This window comes from Oncorhynchus gorbuscha, linkage group LG17 (assembly GCF_021184085.1).
Source record: "Oncorhynchus gorbuscha isolate QuinsamMale2020 ecotype Even-year linkage group LG17, OgorEven_v1.0, whole genome shotgun sequence".
Lineage (NCBI taxonomy): Eukaryota > Metazoa > Chordata > Actinopteri > Salmoniformes > Salmonidae > Oncorhynchus > Oncorhynchus gorbuscha.
The window spans coordinates 9,788,039-9,808,895 of NC_060189.1; the positions used below are offsets into that span (position 1 = coordinate 9,788,039).

At 41.8% G+C, this 20,857-nt stretch overlaps 2 protein-coding genes across 3 annotated transcripts; both read left to right on the top strand.

Moving 5' to 3' along the window:
• Positions 1-995: 995 nt before the first annotated feature.
• On the top strand, positions 996-7,190 carry ctsl.1 (cathepsin L.1). Its single transcript, XM_046308781.1, has 9 exons — positions 996-1,053; positions 1,173-1,273; positions 2,273-2,415; positions 2,916-3,113; positions 3,607-3,804; positions 4,490-4,655; positions 5,321-5,429; positions 5,774-5,875; positions 6,723-7,190. Exons 2-8 carry the CDS (start codon positions 1,174-1,176, stop codon positions 5,871-5,873), a joined length of 1,014 nt encoding a protein of 337 aa, XP_046164737.1. The 5' UTR covers positions 996-1,053; position 1,173; the 3' UTR covers positions 5,874-5,875; positions 6,723-7,190.
• Positions 7,191-13,935: 6,745 nt separating this feature from the next.
• Positions 13,936-17,677, top strand: LOC124001799 (crustapain-like). Of its 2 annotated transcripts, none has more exons than XM_046308886.1 (4): positions 13,936-14,412; positions 16,144-16,245; positions 17,048-17,190; positions 17,401-17,677. In XM_046308886.1, the coding sequence occupies exons 2-4, from the start codon at positions 16,188-16,190 to the stop codon at positions 17,461-17,463; spliced, it is 264 nt and encodes an 87-aa protein (XP_046164842.1). In that variant the 5' UTR covers positions 13,936-14,412; positions 16,144-16,187; the 3' UTR covers positions 17,464-17,677. The 2 variants fall into 2 exon arrangements, with proteins under 2 accessions (XP_046164842.1, XP_046164841.1); XM_046308885.1 differs by having other exon boundaries at positions 13,937-14,407.
• The last annotated feature ends 3,180 nt before the right edge of the window (positions 17,678-20,857 follow it).

The window sequence follows — 20,857 nt, forward strand, 5'->3', positions numbered from 1 at the left end:
ATGATGACAGAAGTGAGTGCTATGGGACGATAGTCATCTAGTTCAGTTATCTTTGACTTATTGGGTACAGGGACAATGGTGGCCATCTTGAAGCATGTGGGGACAGCAGACTGGGATAAGGGTCTGAGGATGCTCTGAGGATGCTGATAGGGATGCCGTCTGGGCCGGCAACCCTGCGAGGGTTAACACGTCTAAATGTCTTACTCGCGTTGGTGACGGAGAAGGACAGGGGGAGTTTCTGCCTATGGGACGGTAGTAACAAAATGGAGTCATGGTTGTATTTGCCGAAGGTAGGGCGGGGGAGGGCCTTGCGGAGGATAGAGCAGCAGAGGGAATTGCGGAGGTTAGAGCAGCAGTGATCCAGTGTGGTGCCTGTACGATACCTACAATCAATATGCTGATAGAATTTAGGTAGCCTTGTTCTCAAATTTGCTTTGTTAATATCCCCAGCTACAATAAATGCAGCCTCAGGATATATTGTTTCCAGTTTGCATAGAGTCCATTCTGAGACAGAGGGGGGCTGTTTCTGTTTCTCAAGTTATATATCTGGTGAAATTCAGCCACTTGTGAATTGATGTAAAATTATGAAAACACAGAGAGTGACGAAAGATAAATTAGTATTATTATTTAAAAAAATTATTGGTCATTTATTTGCGGAAGCTTGGCATCCAAGAATACACGGCACTGGATTGGTTGATTGCAAATTCAATCTGTATGTCTTTTTTGCTCTGTCACAAAATACTGTAAAGACTAATGTAATTTTTCCATCTACAATAAAGAAGATCTAAATGACATGATGTTCTCTAAAACAAAGGCATGTTTGTCATGCAACTGTTCTAGTGTTATTTCCCTCACCCCGTTTTCTTCCTGTAAATTGACTGGTAAACATTCTCTGGTCTGCCTCGCCCCCGTGTCTTCCCCTGCTGAAGTTTATGGCTTCGTGACAGGCACCTGACTGAACAATAACCACAGCAAGTACTTAAGCAGAGTACAGAGTGACAGTTATCCATCTCCAGCCAGTGGCTTCAAGACATCCTACACACGCACACACAGGTGAGTAGCCACAGACACAGACAGACACACACATGCTTCCTGTTTCAGAAACATCTGACGCTTACTGTATGATCTGTCTCCTGTTGTTCTTAGTAAATCTCTGCTGTCTTTCTCCTCAGAATGAAGTTGTTGGTAGTTGTGGCTGCTGCTCTGGCAGTGGCGAGTGCCGCTAGCCTCTCATTGGAGGACTTGGAGTTCCATGCCTGGAAACTGAAGTTTGGTAAGAGAAGCATCTCTTTTCACGTCAGCCTGTTTCACTTTAGCTTCTTGTCATTGACAACAATGGAGTGTGTGACTATCTCCTCTGTTCTTCATGTTTCTTATCAATCTGAACCTCTGCTCTCTCGTTATCCTGTTTAATGGAGTCTGTGACTATCTCCTCTGTTCTTCATGTTTCTTATCAATCTGAACCTCTGCTCTCTCGTTATCCTGTTTAATGGAGTGTGTGACTATCTCCTCTGTTCTTCATGTTTCTTATCAATCTGAACCTCTGCTCTCTCGTTATCCTGTTTAATGGAGTGTGTGACTATCTCCTCTGTTCTTCATGTTTCTTATCAATCTGAACCTCTGCTCTCTCGTTATCCTGTTTAATGGAGTCTGTGACTATCTCCTCTGTTCTTCATGTTTCTTATCAATCTGAACCTCTGCTCTCTCGTTATCCTGTTTAATGGAGTCTGTGACTATCTCCTCTGTTCTTCATGTTTCTTATCAATCTGAACCTCTGCTCTCTCGTTATCCTGTTTAATGGAGTCTGTGACTATCTCCTCTGTTCTTCATGTTTCTTATCAATCTGAACCTCTGCTCTCTCGTTATCCTGTTTAATGGAGTCTGTGACTATCTCCTCTGTTCTTCATGTTTCTTATCAATCTGAACCTCTGCTCTCTCGTTATCCTGTTTAATGTGATGTAGAGCAGAAGGACATCAACCTTTTCTTTCATAAGATCTGCTTACAGACAACTACAAAATGTCTCGAAATACTCACAAGCCTGCATATTTTGTCATTATAATTGGTGATATTTAATAGAGGCACCTGTTAATCCTGAACGTCTGGCTTTCTTGTTTTCCATTGTTTACTCATGGAGGGCCTTGAGATGAGTAGATTTAACATGGACTTATGTCAATAAAACACAGATTTACTGTATGTCAAAAATAGTCATGTTTAGTCAACTTATCTCAAGTCTGAATAAGGCCTTGAATGAACTGACTTTGACTCCTACAGGGAAGTCTTACAGCTCTCAGGTGGAGGAGGCTCAGCGTATGAGATCCTGGATCTCTAACCGGAAGCTGGTAGTGGTTCACAACATGCTGGCTGACAATGGCATCAAGTCCTACCGCCTGGGCATGACCTACTTCGCTGACATGGTACGGCCCAGAAACTTGTCACTGTAGACATAGAACAGATCACATATTTACATGTCAATTTATGAAGGATAAAATGATTAAATGAATAGAAGGATCTCTCTTTGTCTGTTCCATTTTCAGATTTATAGCATTCATAGAAAAATTAAGAAAACTGACACGATTAAATTGACAAATAAATTGACATGATTTTGATGAACTATGGACTTGTTAATATGTTGTGATCTGTATCCTATATCTGAACTAAAGCATTAAAAACAATAGAAGGATAGACCCCCCCACAAAAAAAGAAACAAGGGAAATAGTCATTCTGAAATAATTTAGTCCATTGATAATAAATTATAATTATGACGGATTGGATTTATATAGAGCCTTTCTACCAACTAAGGTTCTCAAATGTGTTTTACATAGTAAGTGGAAACCTTACCTCATCCACCACCAATGTATCTAATATCAATGATGTATACATTAGTATGTGTATCTATTGTGCTCCACTATCACAGGATAACGAGGAGTACAGACGCGTCATCTCCCAGGGCTGCCTGGGCTCCTTCAATGCCTCCAAGGCCCGCGGTGGCTCTACCTTCTTCCCAATGCTTGGGGACAACGACCTGCCCACCACCGTGGACTGGAGGGACAAGGGCTACGTCACCCCCATCAAGGACCAGAAACAGTGTGGCTCCTGCTGGGCATTCAGTGCGGTAAGAGAGGGAGATGGTGGGAAGGGGTTAAGAGAGTGAGTTAACTACATCCTAAACTCTGCTCTAGTTGAGCAGTTGAGGCTGGTGGGAGGAGCTATAGGAGGACAGGCTCATTGTAAAAGCTGGAATGGAGTTAATGGAATGGAGTCAAACACATCAAACATATGGAAACCACATGTTGGACAATGTTCTGTTTATTCCATTTCAGCCATTACATGGAGACCTCCTACAGCTCCTCCCACCAGCCTCCACTGTAGACTCATTCTAATTCTGTTCTAATACTTGTTCTCTTTCGTCTTGTGCGTGGTGAGAGAGAAACAATATCCACAGTCTGTAAATGTTTCCATTTTTTAAAAATTTGGCTGTATTCAAAACACTGTGGGTTGTGACCCTAAAATTTAGCAAAGGTACATCTATTAGAATGTGAGTGTCCTTAATTGTACATTTACATCTCCCTGCCCTGTCTCTCTAACTCCCCATCTCCCTCCCTCAGACTGGATCTCTGGAAGGCCAGCACTATAAGAAGACCAATAAGCTGGTGTCCCTCAGTGAGCAGCAGCTGGTTGACTGCTCCGGTGATTTCGGCAACATGGGCTGCATGGGCGGTCTCATGGACCAGGCCTTTGAGTACATCAAGTCCTTGGCCCCTGGAGGCGTGGATACTGAGGACTCCTACCCCTACCAGGCTGAGGTAAGTACTGAGCAGTGAGCAGTGGGAAGGCTTGTGTTCATCAGGGCCAAATGTTTAAAAACATTTCCCAATGGAAAACTAAAATTAGCGTTTCTAAATGAACTCATTAGGCCTTCCCTGTTTCAGTCCATTTTTAATGTCATCCTTCTCCCAATGTGGGGCACACAGCATAGTAGTAGACCATGACAGGGGTTTTCAAACCTTTCCTCATGCACCCCCTGCCGTTCCATGTATTTCAACTTCCAGAGCTAGCACACCTTATTAGGTAAATCAGCTAATCAAGGGTAATGTCTGGGGGTCCCCGAGGAAAGGTTTGAAAACACTGGGCTATGACTCCTTTCTGACTCAAGGAAGTAGCACAACACTGCCATCTAGGGTATATATTTAGCGGTGCAATAGATTCTGACAGAAAGGAGCATTATTTTACAACGATGCATTTAGGTATGAATTTTAGGTTTTAAATTCGCTATGAGGTATGTGCTTGCACTTCTACTAGTTCATGCTATTTTTGCCAATTTTAATGTAGATACATCTGTTTTAAGAATACATATTTTTATGCTCAGTCAAAATAATGCTGTGGAAACAACTAGCTACTAAGCCCTTATAAAACGGCTCTATAGAAACGCGTAAACAACTAGCAACTATGCTTCTGTAAGGTTTATTTAACAACGTCTTTCTTTGACAGGACAAGAAGTGCCGCTACAAGCCCGACAGTGTGGGTGCCACCTGCAGCGGGTTTGTTGATGTGACCAGTGGTGACGAGAACGCACTGCAGCAGGCGGTGTCCACCGTGGGACCGGTATCTGTGGCTATCGATGCTGCACACTCCTCCTTCCAGCTCTACGACTCAGGTGAGGTCTTTGTGGACACACGTCTCTCTAGAGGCATCGTGTTATGCATTTTAAGACACGGCTCACTCCAGTCTGAACCTACACCTGTCATCTTGGTCACACTTTAAACAAACTATAACATCTAACGCGCAATGACGCCTTCCTAAACCCTTGATAAGCCGTTCTTTACCAAATGTGGCATTATCCTTATATATTTTATAGTGTGACATTTTCTTATGAATGGTTTGTGAAGCATTTATGTAGGCCTTATAAAGGGCTTATGAAGGCTTCATCGAGACTGACTCCATAGCTGGTTGTTCATAACTGTGAACTGTGATTTGCGGTTCTGGGCGGCAGGTAGCTTAGCGGTTAAAAGTTTGGGCCAGTAACCGAAAGGTTGCTGGTTAGAATCCCTGAGCTGACTACTTGAAAATATGTCAGTGTGCTCTTGAGCAAGGCACTTAACCCTAATTGCACCTGTAAGTCGCTCTGGATAAGAGCGTCTGCTAAGTATATGCTCCCTATATGCTCCCTTCTTTTGTACATTGAATGGAATATATTGACTTAGACGTCAACAACTGTGACCCCTTTCTTTTGCAAAAGCCTCACAGTGTGACAAATATAAACTGATACCAGGCTGACATTGGGTGCATATTGATAATAATGGAATGTCTGTTTATTCCCAGGTGTCTATGATGAGCCAGAGTGCAGCAGTGATGATCTGGATCATGGTGTGCTGGCTGTTGGCTATGGCACTAGTGATGACGGCCAGGACTACTGGCTGGTGAAGAACAGGTAAACAACAACATATTGCATACTGTATCAAATAAAGCTAGGCCCATTGGATTGGTTAAGAGCAACTATAAATCAATGGTGTTGCAGCTGCATTCCATAATCTCAGTACTGTCAGAGATGGGCTCTGGTATAACAGGACTGGGGGGGTATTTTAGTTAGCATGGTTCCTGATGTTCCCATAGCAAACTGTGATGCTAAAAACAGGTGTGGGAAGCAGTCCGACACACTAATATCAATGAACAATGTTATGCTATCGCTAAATGCTAAGTCAGTGGTTGCTTGATGAACAATGTTATGCTTTTGCTAAATGCTAAATCAATGGTTGATCGATGTGTGTGTTCCAGCTGGGGCCTTGAATGGGGAGATAAAGGCTACATCATGATGTCCAGGAACAAGCACAACCAGTGTGGCATCGCCACCGCTTCCAGCTACCCCCTGGTCTAAGGGTGAGTCTGACGGCCATCAGTGTCTATCACAACTATATCTATACTTACATACTATCTCATTCGCTGCTATAGTATTAGTGTCTATCACAACTATATCTATACTCACATACTATCTCATTAGCTACTATAGTATTAGTGTCTATCACAACTATATCTATACTCACATACTATTTCATTAGCTACTATAGTATTAGTGTCTATCACAACTATATCTATACTCACATACTATTTCATTAGCTACTATAGTATTAGTGTCTAACTACATATCATTCACCTACTAGCAGTGTCTATCCCAAACGCATATAATTGAAATGGTAACCATGATGAATTGATGTTGAACCACAGCCTTACTGTGTATAATCCCAGACAGAAGGGCCTTTGTGTACTGAGTAAAGATTCATGTTGGATTGAAGCTGAGCTACTCGTAAACAACTCATACACTTATATAAATGAGTCCAAATTAAATCCAATCAAACTTTATTTATACAGCACATTTCAGACATGGAACACTGTTCTTTACACACACAAAGAAAACACTGAAAATAAAAGCTGAAATATTTACTACTCAACAAACATAAGATACAAAACAAAAGAATGACAAACTGAATAACTAAAAAGCCGCTGACGGAAAAGCAACGCAAAAAAGACGTGTTTTAAGATCTCTTCTAAATATGTCCACAAGGCCAAAAGTTCAGTCCGTTTGGAAATTCATTACATTTTCCCCAAAAACTGATCATAACAACTTAACCTCTGTAATTCACAGTGATTAATAGCTATCACTATAGTTCAGTACATTGGTCAGTGGGTTTCTGTTGATGGTCAATGTTTTTGTATTTCCCTTACACAGATCCAGGAGAGGATATCTGAAGCTTACGGAGGGTGAGAGGATATCTGAAGTTTACGGAGGGTGAGAGGATATCTGAAGTTTACGGAGGGTGAGAGGATATCTGAAGTTTACGGAGGGTGAGAGGATATCTGAAGTTTACGGAGGGTGAGAGGATATCTGAAGCTTACGGAGGGTGAGAGGATATCTGAAGCTTACGGAGGGTGAAGATGACTTGACACAGACAAAACCAGAGCAATAATTTAAGCAAATTTGAGTTTTTGTAGCAATAACCAGAATTTTTAGATGTTGTGCATTATTTCTTTGGTAGTTGAGGGTCACACATTTCATTATACAGTAACACCCAGAAAATAGTCCTGTTCTAAGAATGTTATTCATGCGCAAAAAAAAAACACTAAAAATCATTCTGATTTTCAAATGTAAATAAATGTAAAAAATTAAGAAAATAAAAGTTTTACACCTGTGCAACTATTTGTGGTGGAGATTCAATGTGTGTTTCAATGTGGGGTCATTAAGGACAAAGTACCTACTTAAATTGTGTTCCCTATTCTAAAGAATAGGCTAAGCATATTTTTACTTGCAGAAATATTCTCCAGAAATGACCTCATTGGACAGAAAGGTGCACATCTTTTGATCTTATTTATGGATAAAATCCCATAAAAATCCCATGCTTTTATAATGATATACAGTACCAGTCAAAAGTTTGGAAAAACCCACTCATTCAAGGGTTTCTCTTTATTTTCACTATTTTCTACATTTTAGAATAATAGTGAAGACATCAAAACTATGAAATAACACATATGGAATCATGTAGTAACCAAAAAAGTGTTAAACAAATATATTTTATATTTGAGATTCTTCAAAGTAGCCACCTTTGCCTTGATGACAGTTTTGCACACTCTTGGCATTCTCTCAACCAGCTTCATGAGGTAGTCACCTGGAATGCATTTCAATTAACAGGTGTACCTTGTTAAAAGTTAATTGGTGGATTTTTTCCCCTTCTTAATTAGTTTGAGACAATCAGTTAAGTTGTGACAAGGTAGGGGTGGTATACAGAAGATAGCCCTATTTGGTACAAGACCAAGTCCATATTATGGCAAGAACAGCTCAAATAAGCCAAGAGAAATGACAGTCCATCATTACTTTAAGACGTGAAGGTCAGTTGATCAATAAAATTTCAAGAACTTTGAAAGTTTCTTCAAGTGCCATCGCAAAAGCCATCAAGCGCTATGATGTAACTGAAGACCGCCACAGGAAAGGAAGACCCAGCGTTACCTCTGCTGCAGAGCATAAGTTCATTAGTTAACAGCTTCAGAAATTGCAGCCCAAATAAATTAAAGTAAAAGACACATCTCAACATCAACTGTTCAGAGGAAACTGCTTGATGGCTGCTGAGGGGAGACCTGCTCGTAATAATGGCCAGAACGGAGCTGTAAACCCCCCTTGTCCAGGCGGAGGTGACAACCCCCCTCGTGCAGGCGGAGGTGACAACCCCCCTCGTCCAGGCGGAGGTGACAACCCCCCCCCGTCCAGGCGGAGGTGACAACCCCCTCGTCCAGGCGGAGGAAAACCCCCTCGTCCAGGCGGAGGTGACAACCCCCTCGTCCAGGCGGAGGTGACAACCCCCTCGTGCAGGCGGAGGTGACAACCCACCCCCCGTCCAGGCGGAGGTGACAACCCCCCCCGTCCAGGTGGAGGTGACAACCCCCCTCATCCAGGCGGAGGTGACAACCCCCCCCGTCCAGGCGGAGGTGACAACCCCCCTCGTCCAGGCGGAGGAAAACCTCCTCGTCCAGGTGGAGGTGACAACCCCCCTCATCCAGGCGGAGGTGACAACCCCCCTCGTCCAGGCGGAGAGGATGAAGCAGAGGTGGACATGGAGTTTGAGTAGTTCAAAGCTCAATTCAGTAAATCTGGTTCTACTCAGCAAAGGGAAATAGGTTAATTCATTCTTCCAGTGACCACATGGAACAAATGACAAATTGCACCTTTAATAGGAATATCGGCTAACACAAAATCCTAATAGAGAGAACCTGTGCATTTGCAGACAAGACCTATGAGTCCCATCAGGAAGAAGCCAATCGCAAGCTGATCAGGCTAGCCAAGTGGAAGATGGTGATGGAACACAGCAAGAGGGCGGAGAAAGGCCTGGAGACATACACTATGGGGCTGAATTACTTCTCTGACCTGATATGGTACCATCTTGGTCTGTCAAACTTGAGTAGTCAGAAAGAACAATCTAATAATGACTTTCAATATCTGGGTGTTTCATGGTAACTAATTGTGAGTCTGTTTCTTTGCTTCATGTTAAAGAATAGGGATGAGAGACCTCTAGGATTTTTGACCTTCCCAATCAATAAAATGTATTTATTCAATCAAATGTATTTATAAAGCCCTTCTTACATCAGCTGATATCATAAAGTGCTGTACAGAAACCCAGCCTAAAACTCCAAACAGCAAGCAATGCAGGTGTAGAAATCCAGCCATTCACAGATATGGTATGTCTCATTTAAAAAATATATATATATATTTCACCTTCATTTAACCAGGTAGGCTAGTTGAGAACAAGTTCTCATTTACAACTGTGACCTGGCCAAGATAAAGCAAAGCAATTCGACACATACAACAACACAGAGTTACACATGGAATAAACAAATCATGGTCAATAATACAGTGGGTGCTGCTATGGTGACCAGTGAGCTGAGATAAGGTGAGTGAGCTGATCAGTGAGATGACCAGTGAGCTGAGATAAGGTGAGTGAGCTGATCAGTGAGATGATCATACAGTCAGTAGGTTATGGTGAAAGGCTTTGTCTTGTGTTTCAATAATACTGTTTTTCTGATCCCTAACAGCCTAAGAAGCCACTTCATAAGCATCTCCTCCCCATGGCACGTCCTGCCCCTGACCCCAACCTGAGCACACAACTATCCCTACTCGACCCCCGAAGGAACCTTCTTTTGTTGCTGATGATTATGTTGACATTCTTGGTCCTGACCATAACCTTACCATGACCACCATGGCCCAATATGTCACTTTCACATACTTCCTTTGAAGTGAGGTGATATTTCAACCTTAGTCCTAAACTTACAGTATCTTGACCCCAGAGGTCAAGCATCAGAAATCACTCTCCTTTTTGGGGACCTAAAATCCCTAAAAAGTCCTCACAAGGATAGTAAAACAAGGACAATTTGACCTTGTGGGAACATTTCCCGCATCCCCATGAGAACAAAGGCTATTTTAAGCTTAGGGGTTAGGTTTGAGGTTGGGGTTGGGGTTAGAATTAGGGTTAGAATTAGGTTAGGGTGAAGGTTAGGGTTACAGAAGGCTCTGAGGGGTGACCAGTCCTCTTCTGGCTGTGCCAGGTGGAGATTATAAGAGTACATGGCCATTAAGGCCAAATTGTTCTTCAAGATGTTCAAACGTTCATAGATGACCAGCAGGGTCAGCAAATAATACCAGTGGTTATAGAGGGAGCAACAGGTCAGTACCTCAGGAGTAAATGTCAGGTGGATTTTCATAGCCGAGCATTCAGAGGTCGAGAGGCGTGGTAGAGCAGGTGTGGTAGAGAGAGCGAAGAGAGAAGAGAGAGAGAGAGAGAGAGAGAGAGAGAGAGAGAGAGAGAGAGAGACTACTGTATGCTTATTGTTATTGTTGAATGTATGGTTATTTTGACCCTTGGTTATTGTTGTTACTGTTGTCCTTTTGACAATTTTGATTCTCATTTTTATTTATTTTTATATTGTAAATATCCAAAATAAGCTTTGGCAATATGTACATTGTTATGTCATGCCAATACAGCGAACTAAATTGAATTGAGAGAGAGAGAGAGAGAGAGAGAGAGAGAGAGCTGTTTTCTCCCAGCCTTCTTCTTTAATATTCCTGCTGGTGTGAAGGACCTTCGTCTCCCAGTCTTCTTCTTTAATATTCCTGCTGGTGTGAAGGACCTTCTTCTCCCAGCCTTCTTCTTTAATATTCCTGCTGGTGTGAAGGACCTTCTTCTCCCAGCCTTCTTCTTTAATATTCCTGCTGGTGTGAAGGACCTTCTTCTCCCAGCCTTCTTCTTTAAAAGCCCTGCTGTTGTGAAGGACCTTCTTCTCCCAACCTTCTTCTTTAAAAGCCCTCCTGGCGTGAAGAACCTTCTTCTCCCAGCTTTCTTCTTTAAAATTCCTGCCGGCGTGAAGGACCTTCAATCTAATACAGCAGGTCTGGGGCAAAGTAGCACGTCCGGTGAACAGGTCAGGGCTCCATAGCTGCAAGCAGAACAGTTAAAACTGGAACAGCAGCACGACCAGGTGGACTGGGAACAGCCAGGGGTCATCAGGCCAGGTAGTACTGTGGCAAAGCTGTCATCAAGGCAAAGGGTGGCTACTTTTTGTTGTTGTTGGAATATATTTTTATTCAAGTTTTACAAAATGTACATCAATGTAAGTACAAAGATTTTGCCATATCCCAACCACCCTCCCTCCATACAACTACCTGACATGATGACTCCTTGCTGTCCCCAGTCCACCTGGCCATGCTGCTGCTCCAGTTTCAACTGCCTTACTATTATTCAACCATGCTGGTCATTTATGAACATTTGAACATCTTGGCCACGTTCTGTTATAATCTCCACCCGGCACAGCCAGAAGCGGACTGGCCACCCCACATATGCTCTCTCTAATTCTCTCTTTCTTTCTTTCTCTCGGAGGACCTGAGCCTTAGGACCGTGCCCCAGGACTACCTGACATGATGGCTCCTTGCTGTCCCCAGTCCACCTGACTGTGCTGCTGCTCCAGTTTCAACTGTTCTGCCTTATTATTATTCGACCATGCTGGTCATTTATGAACATTTGAACATCTTGGTCATGTTCTGTTATAATCTCTACCCGGCACAGCCAGAAGAGGACTGGCCACCCCACATAGCCTGGTTCCTCTCTAGGTTTCTTCCTAGGTTTTGGCCTTTCTAGGGAGTTTTTCCTAGCCACCATGCTTTTACACCTGCATTGTTTGCTGTTTGGGGTTTTAGGCTGGGTTTCTGTACAGCACTTTGAGATATCAGCTGATGTACGAAGGGCTATATAAATACATTTGATTTGATTTGAACACATCCACCCAGCCCCCGTGTCCCTTCCCTACCTCTCCGCCCTACCTCAGTCCACCCACCTCGGTTCAGGAATGGGAAATAGGGTGCCCTTTGGGACTCATTCCCCTAGATAAACCCCACCCTGCCTATTGTAAACCATTTCTCCATCCCATTCCTCTAGTTAAACCCCACCCTGCCTATTGTAAACCATTTCTCCATCCCATTCCTCTAGTTAAACCCCACCCTGCCTATTGTTAACCATTTCTCCATCCCATTCCTCTAGTTAACCCCACCCTGCCTATTGTAAACCATTTATCCATCCCATTCCTCTAGTTAACCCCACCCTGCCTATTGTAAACCATTTCTCAATCCCATTCCTCTAGTTAAACCCCACCCTGCCTATTGTAAACCAGTTCTCCATCCCATTCCTCTAGTTAAACCCCACCCTGCCTATTGTAAACCATTTCTCCATCCCATTCCTCTAGTTAACCCCACCCTGCCTATTGTAAACCATTTCTCCATCCCATTCCTCTAGTTAAACCCCACCCTGTCTATTGTAACCCATTTCTCCATCCCATTCCTCTAGTTAAACCCCACCCTGCCTATTGTAAACCATTTCTCCATCCCATTCCTCTAGTTAAACCCCACCCTGCCTATTGTAAACCATTTCTCCATCCCATTCCTCTAGTTAAACCCCACCCTGCCTATTGTAAACCATTTCTCCATCCCATTGCTCTAGTTAAGCAAATGAAAGGGAGTGTCTGTGACTATAAATTATGTAAATTAAAAACTTCCTTTATTGTGTCTCTATGTCCCTTTTGAAGTTTTGATAAAAATGTTAATTCAGCCAAGAAATCCATATTTTCAATTATGGAATATTGAACAGACTGAATAGTCATGTACCAATGAGATGAATTAGATTGAACAGACTGAACAGTCATGTACCAATGAGATGAATTAGATTAAATAGACTGAATAGTCATGTACCAATGAGATGAATTAGATTGAACAGACTGAATAGTCATGTACCAATGAGATTAATTAGATTGAACAGACTGAACAGTCATGTACCAATGAGATGAATTAGATTGAACAGACTGAATAGTCATGTACCAATGAGATGAATTAGATTGAACAGACTGAATAGTCATGTACCAATGAGATGAATTAGATTGAACAGACCGAATAGTCATGTACCAATGAGATGAATTAGATTAAACAGACTGAATAGTCATGTACCAATGAGATGAATTAGATTGAACAGACTGAACAGTCATGTACCAATGAGATGAATTAGATTAAACAGACTGAATAGTAATGTACCAATGAGATGAATTAGATTGAACAGATCGAATAGTCATGTATCAATGAGATGAATTAGTTGCCAACTTGCCATTCTGCCTCATCTAGCCTTGGTATGGAATAACAGATGTCTGACAAAATACCTCAGCCTTAGGAAATCATTAGGGAAATAAGTCACACTTTCAGTTGGCAATAATCTTTATCAGACTTGCTGTAATACAGAGATACAGAATGTATAAAACACACATTAAATCTTACTTGTGCCTTAATTGAAAATGAAACCATTCTATATTCCTTTATTCGCCCTTTTTAGTAAGGACATAGCAATACCGGTATTAGGATTCTGATTAGGGTGACAAAATCCTACAAAACGGATAAAAAAATCTATATGATCCAATCGGATGACTTTTGATTTCCAATAGAACAAAAGGTAGAACAATCGGATTCCAATAGGATTGATGGAGATGACACATCATGAGAACCAGATGATCCCAATCATTTAGATAGCCTAGTAAACAATACCCTCCTCTGGTATGTTCTATTGCGAACTGTCTGCGACTCGTTGTTTCCCTGTTTACTCCTCAAAGATATTTTATGAAATCAAAGACTCAGTTAACTGCAATTACAAGCGCTCGTTGAAAGAAGGGCTCGTATCGTCATATATGGTGGCAACCGATCGAGTTACGGTATTTTACCACGCGGGCATCACGCTCCAAAGCATTACAGAGAATAAATACTTTTATAGAAGGGTTATTTTCATAGAAAGCCATGTGTATTAAACCATAACCGTTCTATATGATATATATCTATGGTTCTGCTTCAGGAAGTGGGCAGTACTATTTTCTAGCTTTCATTTTGTCCGTTGGGTGTTACCGCAGAAAATTCCAGATTCACAGTTTTTCAGAAGGGTTTTCTCATTGTTTTGTACAGTACAACTTTACTGTGCGCTAAACTCTGATATTCTGATTGCTAGATTAATAATCCACAACACAAAACGCATACATCGAGTCAAGTGTAGAAAGGGTTTGTAAGTGTTAGTAAATAGTAACCTACACACAGTGCATCTACTAGATATATTTATCCGATTCCATTGACCAAATACACTGTTGGCAGTTTACATGGCAAATCTGGTGTTTCAACTATGAGAATAAAGATTGGCAGCTAATGAGAGAATATAACATTGGGCAAAGAAATACGACTTTCTCTCCATTGACCATGTACGTGACTTTTCCTCTGACGTCCTTTCCTCATCCCTCCCTTCGTTAGAGAGTATCTGCACTGCTTATTTGAAAACGGACTTTTGCTCCTGCACTCTGGAACAGGTAAGGTAAAAACCCTACATTTTCTCTCTCATAGAGTATGACAATATTGTCTGAGGAACGTTTATACTAATAGCTTCATTAAAGGTAGAATCTTCAATATGTACAGCTGTTCCTTGGTCAATTCCCTGTGGGCTCCCGAGTGACGCAGCAGTTTAAGGCACTGCGTCTCAGTGTTTGAGGCGTCACTACAGACACCCTGGTTAGAACCCAGGCTGTATCACAACCGGCCGTGGTTGAGAGTCCCGTAGGGCGGTGCACAATCGGCCCAGCATCGTCTGGGTTTGGTCGGTGTATGCTGTCATTGTAAATAGGAATTTGTTCTTAACTGACTTGCCAAGTTTAAATAAAACAAAGATCAATTAATTGTATACAGTGCCTCCACAAACATTTTGTGGTGTTACTGCCTTAATTTGAAATGTATTAAATAGAGATTTTGTGTCACCGGCCTGCACACAATACCCCAGTCAATAAGTATTGAACACTTTTATGCCTAATCTAAATAAATTCAGGAGTGAAAATGTGCATAACAAGTCACCTAAGTTGCATGATCTCACTCAGCCGAGCAGTGAATTTCAAACACAGATTCAACCACAAAGACCAGGGAGGCTTTCCAATGCCTCACTAAGAAGGTCAGTTATTGGTAGAAGCAGACATTGAATATCCCTTTGAGCATGGTGAAGTTATTAATTACACTTTGGATGGTGCATCAATACACCAAGTCACTACAAAGACACAGGCATCCTTACTAACTCAGTTGCCGGAGAGGAAGGACACTTCTCAGTGATTTCACCATGAGGCCAATGGTGACTTTAAAACAGTTACAGAGGTTAATGGCTGTGATAGGAGAAAACAACTGAGGATGGATCAACAACATTGTAGTTACTCCATGTAACAGTATAACTTCAGACCGCCCCCACGCGCACCGGACGCGAACCAGGGACCCTCTGCACACATCAACAACAGTCTTCCTCGAAGCATCGTTACCCATCGCTCCACAAAAGCCGAGGCCCTTGCAGAGCAAGGGGAACTACTACTTCAAGGTCTCAGAGCAAGTGACGTCACCGATTGAAACACTATTTAGCACGCACCACCTCTAACTAAGCTAGCGTTTCACATCCTTTACATCCACAATACTAACCTAAGTGAAAAGAAGGAAGCCTGTACAGAATTAAAAATATTCCGAAACATGCATCCTGTTTGCAACAAGGCACTGAAGAAATTAACTTTATGTCCTGAATACAAAGTGTTATGTTTAGGGAAAATCCAATACATCACATTACTGAGTACCACTCTTCATATTTTCAAGCATGGTGGTTATGGGTATGCTTGTCATTGGCCAGGTATGGGGATTTTTTTGAAGGATAAAAAAAAAAATACAGAATCACGCTGAGCAACGGAAAAGTCCTACAGGAGAATCTGGTTGTCTGCTTTCCAACAGACACTGAGAGACACATTTACCTTTTCAGCAGGAGAATACAAATGTTAGAATGTGTCTTACACTTTGGCATTAGAGTATTTTGTGTAAATCGTTGGGAATTAGATCCATTTTAATTCCACTTTTTTATTTGGTTTATTCCAGGTGTGTGTTTAGTGTTTACCCATTGATTCATGAAGAATATAAAGCCTCATGAACTTAGAACTACTATTCATAAACTCACAATTTAGGATTGTGGCTTTAATAAATCTAGTTGCACATAATCACATAGGACATAACTTGTCATGTGTTTTTTCTTCAGTTTGAAGCTTCTTCTGTTCTGCCTGGTTGTGGCTGTGAGTGAATATGGCAAGTGAACATCAAGATGTGGACAAAGAGTTTGAAGAGTGGAAAGAAAAACATGGTAATAATAATAGGTTAAATAAGATCCATTAAATTGTTGTAAGATTACCAGTGTGCTGAAGTTTCTCTTTTGATTGAGGTAGCTTTTTTTCCCTCTGTACCTGATAGAATGTGATTACTTTCTTTATAATACATTTTTTTCCTTCACTGTCACACATTTTGGTTACACAGCCTATATAAAACACAGCCTATATAAAACACAGCCTATATACAACACAGCCTATATAAACACAGCCTATATAAAACACAGCCCATATAAAACACAGCCTATATAAAACACAGCCCATATAAAACACAGCCCTATATAAAACACAGCCCATATAAAACACAGCCCATATAAAACACAGCCCATATAAAACACAGCCCATATAAAACACAGCCCATATAAAACACAGCCCATATAAAACACAGCCTACATAAAACACAGCCTATATAAAACACAGCCCATATAAAACACAGGCGTGGGCCTGTGTCAATTGCTTGTTCTACAAAACTCAAAACAAAATTAGATTTGTTTTATGCATAATTGATCATTGTAGCATGTACCCGACTGTCGCATGATCATGATGAGATGAATTCACACAGACAATACATGTTTCCTTCTCCCCAGACGTTGAAAAATAATTAGGGCATAATCAAATACCCCCTGTCGGAAAAACGATCCTAGCCTGTGTTCGTCATGTAGACAGAACACTTCCTTCCGTACAACACGAAGAATACAGTGATGAGACTGAAAATCTTGTCCACTGCACAGTTTAACAAAGTACTTATAATTGTCATTTACAGAATGTGTGTATTTACAGGGAAGAAGTACAAATCCGAGGAGGAGGAAGCCAAGCGCAAGAAGATCTGGCTGGAGTGTAGGACCAGGGTCATAGAACACAACAAGAAATATGACAGTGGAGAGTCAACCTTCGAATGTGGCATGAACCATATGTCTGACTTGGTATGTTACCATTTACACCAAGTCATTCTTCTTACTACTTCTTAGGATTTGTTAGAGTAGCCTTGGTACCAGTCAGTTTTAATGATTTGAATTCTTGTTTGATTGGGTACCCCAACGTCTTTTTCTAACACGTTTAAACATTGAATGCATCCCTGGGTTTCATACAGTATGCTGCTGTAATCTTCTATGAGCTTCTCTACTTTCTAACAGGAACATCACGAGGTCTGCTGTGGTGGCAGGAGGAGCTGTCAGGAAGAGAAGAATGATAGTTAGATCTCAAAGTTTGTCTTCCTGCTTTCTGACATAGAAATAACACGAGGTCTGTGGCTGCTTGATGAATACGAAGGTCCAAATGCTTGTTTTACAACAAGACAACATTGTAATATGAAGGAAATATACATAAAATAAGAAATAGACTACAAAACCTTTATAGAGGTTTTACACATTTAATTTACAGTAAATAAAGTTGAAAGGCAGCTTTACTGTTGGCATTTTGTTGTTACTTTATGGTAAGAAATGCTTTTTCACAATGTGGCAGTGTGTGTGTGTGTGTGTGGGTGTGCTTATGTGTGTGTGTGTGTGTGTGCGTGGCTGTGCGCATGCGTACGTGTTTGTGTGCAGTGCCGGTCATGATGAGTCAACGTAAACTAAGTAGAATTGAGGGAAATCTTCCACAATCACAAAACTCCCTTTCTGAGAAGTGAGGGGATCTTTCAACCCTTAGTCATCAAATTGGATTGGTCACGTACAAAGAGTGCATATGGAAGGTATTCAGACCTCTTGACTTTATCCACATTGTGTTGCGTTACAGCCTTATTCTAAAATGGACTAAATTGTTCTTGTTTTTTCTCATCAATCTACACACAATACCCCATAATGACATCACAATACCCCATAATGACATCACAATACCCCATAATGACAAAACAAAACAGTTTTTTTGAAACTTTTGTAAATCTAATACAAATAAAGATGGAAGTATCACATTTACGTAAGTATTCAGACCCTGTACTCAGGAATTTGTTGAAGCACCGGTGTCAGTGATTACAGCCTCGAGTCTTCTGGGGTATGATGCAACAAGCTTGGCACACCTGTATTTGGGCAGTTTATCCCATTCTTCTCTGCAGATCCTCTCAAGCTCTGTCAGGTTGGATGGGGAGCGATGTTGCACAGCTGTTTCCAGTTCTCTCCAGAGATGTTCAAGTCTAGGCTGTGGCTGGGCCATCCAAGGATATTCAGAGACTTAGCCACTCCTGCGTTGTCTTGACTGTGTGCTTTGGATCGTTGTCCTGTTGGAATGTCAACCTTCAACCCCAGTCTGAAGTCCTGAGTGCTCTGGAGAAGGTTTTCATCAAGGATCTCTTTGTACATTGCTCCGTTCATCTTTCCTTCATTCCTCACTGGTCTCCCAGTCCCTGCCGCTGAAAAACATCCCCTCACCACCATGCTTCACCGTAGGGATGGTGCCAGGTTTCCTCTAGACGTCACGCTTGGCATTTATGCCAAAGAGTTCGATCTTAATTTCATCAGACCAGAAAATCTTGTTTCTCATGATCTGTGAGTCCTTTAGCTGCCTTTTGGTAGTGGGCTGTCATGTGCCTTTTACTGAGGAGTGGCTTTCGTCTGGCCGCTCTACCATAAAGGCCTGATTGGTGGAGTGCTGCAGAGATGGTCATCCTTTTGGAAGGTTCTCCCATCTCCAAAGAGGAACTCTTGAGCTCTGTCAGAGTGCCCATTGGGTTCTTGGTCACCTACCTGACCAAGGCCCTTCTCCACCGATTGCTCAGTTTGGCCGGGTGGCCAACTCTAGGAAGAGTCTTGGTGGTTCCAAACTTTTTCCATTTAAGAACTTCTTCCATTTGTTTGGTACCCTTTCCCAGATCTGTGCCTCGACACAATCCTGTCTGGAAGCTCTACGGACCAGTCCTTCAACCTCATGGCTTGGTTTTTGCTCTGACATACACTGTCAACTGAGGGACCTTGTATAAACATTTCCAAAAATCTGTTTTTGCTTTGTCATTCCAGGGTATTGTGTTTAGTTTAATGAGGATTATTTCTTTTTGAAATTCATTTTACAATAAAGGTGTACTGTAACAAAATGTGGAAAAGGTCAAGGGGTCTGAATACTTTCCAAATGCATAGTGACATCAGAAAGTGTTCACACCCCTCAACTTTTTGCACATTTTGTTGTGTTTCGGCCTGAATTTAAAATGGAATAATTTTAGATTTTCGTCTCACTGGCCTACACTCAATACCTCATATTGTCGAAGTGGAATTACAGCACCAGTCAAACGTTAGGACACATCTACTCATTCAAGGCTTTTTCTTGATTTTTACTATGTTCTACATTGTGGAATAACAATGAAGACATCAAAACTATGAAATAACACATGGAATCATGTAGTAACCAAAAAAGTGTTAAACAAATTTTGAGTTTTGAGATTCGTCAAAGTAGCCACCATTTTGCCTTGATGACCGCTTTGCACACTCTTGGCATTCTCTCTTCATGAGGTACTCACCTAGCATGCATTTTAATTAACAGGTGTGCCTTGTTAAAAGTTAATTTGGAATGTATTTGCTTCTTACTGTGTTTGAGCCAATCAGTTGTGTTGTGACAGGGTAGGGGTGGTATACAGAAGATAACCATGTTTGGTAAAAGACCAAGTCCATATTATGGCAAGAACAGCTCAAATCAGCAAAGAGAAACAACAGTCCATCAATAGGTCAGTCAATGTGGAAAATGTCAAGAATATTGAATGTTTCTTCAAGTGCAGTCACAATAACCATCATGCACTATGATGAAACTGGCTCTCATGAGGACCACCACAGGAAAGGAAGACCCAGAGTCACCTCTGCTGCAGAGGATAAGTTCATTAGAGTTACCAGCCTCAGAAATTGCAGCCCAAATAAATGCTTCACAAAGTTCAAGGAACAGACATTTCACAACATCATCTGTTCAGAGGAGACTGCGTGAATCAGGTTTTCATGGTTGAATTTCTGCAAAGAAACCCCTACTAAAGGACACCAATAAGAACAAGAGACTTGTTTGGGCCAAGAAACACGAGCAATGGACAATAGACTGGCGGAAATCTGTCCTTTGGTCTGATGAGTCCAAATTTGAGATTTTTGGTTCCAACCTCCGTGCAGAGTAGGTGAACGATTGATCTCTACCCGGGTGGTTCCCACCGTGAAGCATCGAGTAGGAGGTGTTGTGGTATGGGGGTGCTTTGCTTGTGACACTGTCTGTGATGTACTGTATTTAGAATTCAAGGCACACTTAACCAACATGGCTACCACAGCATTCTGCAGCGATACACAATCCCATCTGGTTTGCACTTAGTCCCACTATCATTTGTTTTTCATCAGGAGAATGACCCAACACACCTCCAGGCTGTGCAAGGGATATTTGAGCAAGAAGGAGAGTGATGGAGTGCTGCATCAGATGACCTGGCCCCCACAATCACCCGACCTCAACCAAATTGATATGGTTTGGGATGAGTTGGACCGCAAAGTGAAGTAAAAGCAGCCAACAAGTGCTCAGCATGTGTGGAAAACGGTGGTATGACCGAAAGAGAGGAGAGAGGTATATACATCTGGCCTGAGAAACAGTGGTTACATAAAGAGAGGAGAGAGGTATATACATCTGGCCTGAGAAACAGTGGTTACA

Coding starts and splice junctions, on each gene's coding strand:
- ctsl.1 (XM_046308781.1), top strand. CDS start 1,174: ATGAAGTTGTTGGTAGTTGTGGCTGCTGCTCTGGCAGTGGCGAGTGCC. Junction 2,416..2,915: donor TGACCTACTTCGCTGACATG/GTACGGCCCAGA, acceptor CCACTATCACAG/GATAACGAGGAGTACAGACG. Junction 3,114..3,606: donor CCTGCTGGGCATTCAGTGCG/GTAAGAGAGGGA, acceptor TCCCTCCCTCAG/ACTGGATCTCTGGAAGGCCA.
- LOC124001799 (XM_046308886.1), top strand. CDS start 16,188: ATGGCAAGTGAACATCAAGATGTGGACAAAGAGTTTGAAGAGTGGAAA. Junction 16,246..17,047: donor AGAGTGGAAAGAAAAACATG/GTAATAATAATA, acceptor GTGTATTTACAG/GGAAGAAGTACAAATCCGAG. Junction 17,191..17,400: donor TGAACCATATGTCTGACTTG/GTATGTTACCAT, acceptor ACTTTCTAACAG/GAACATCACGAGGTCTGCTG.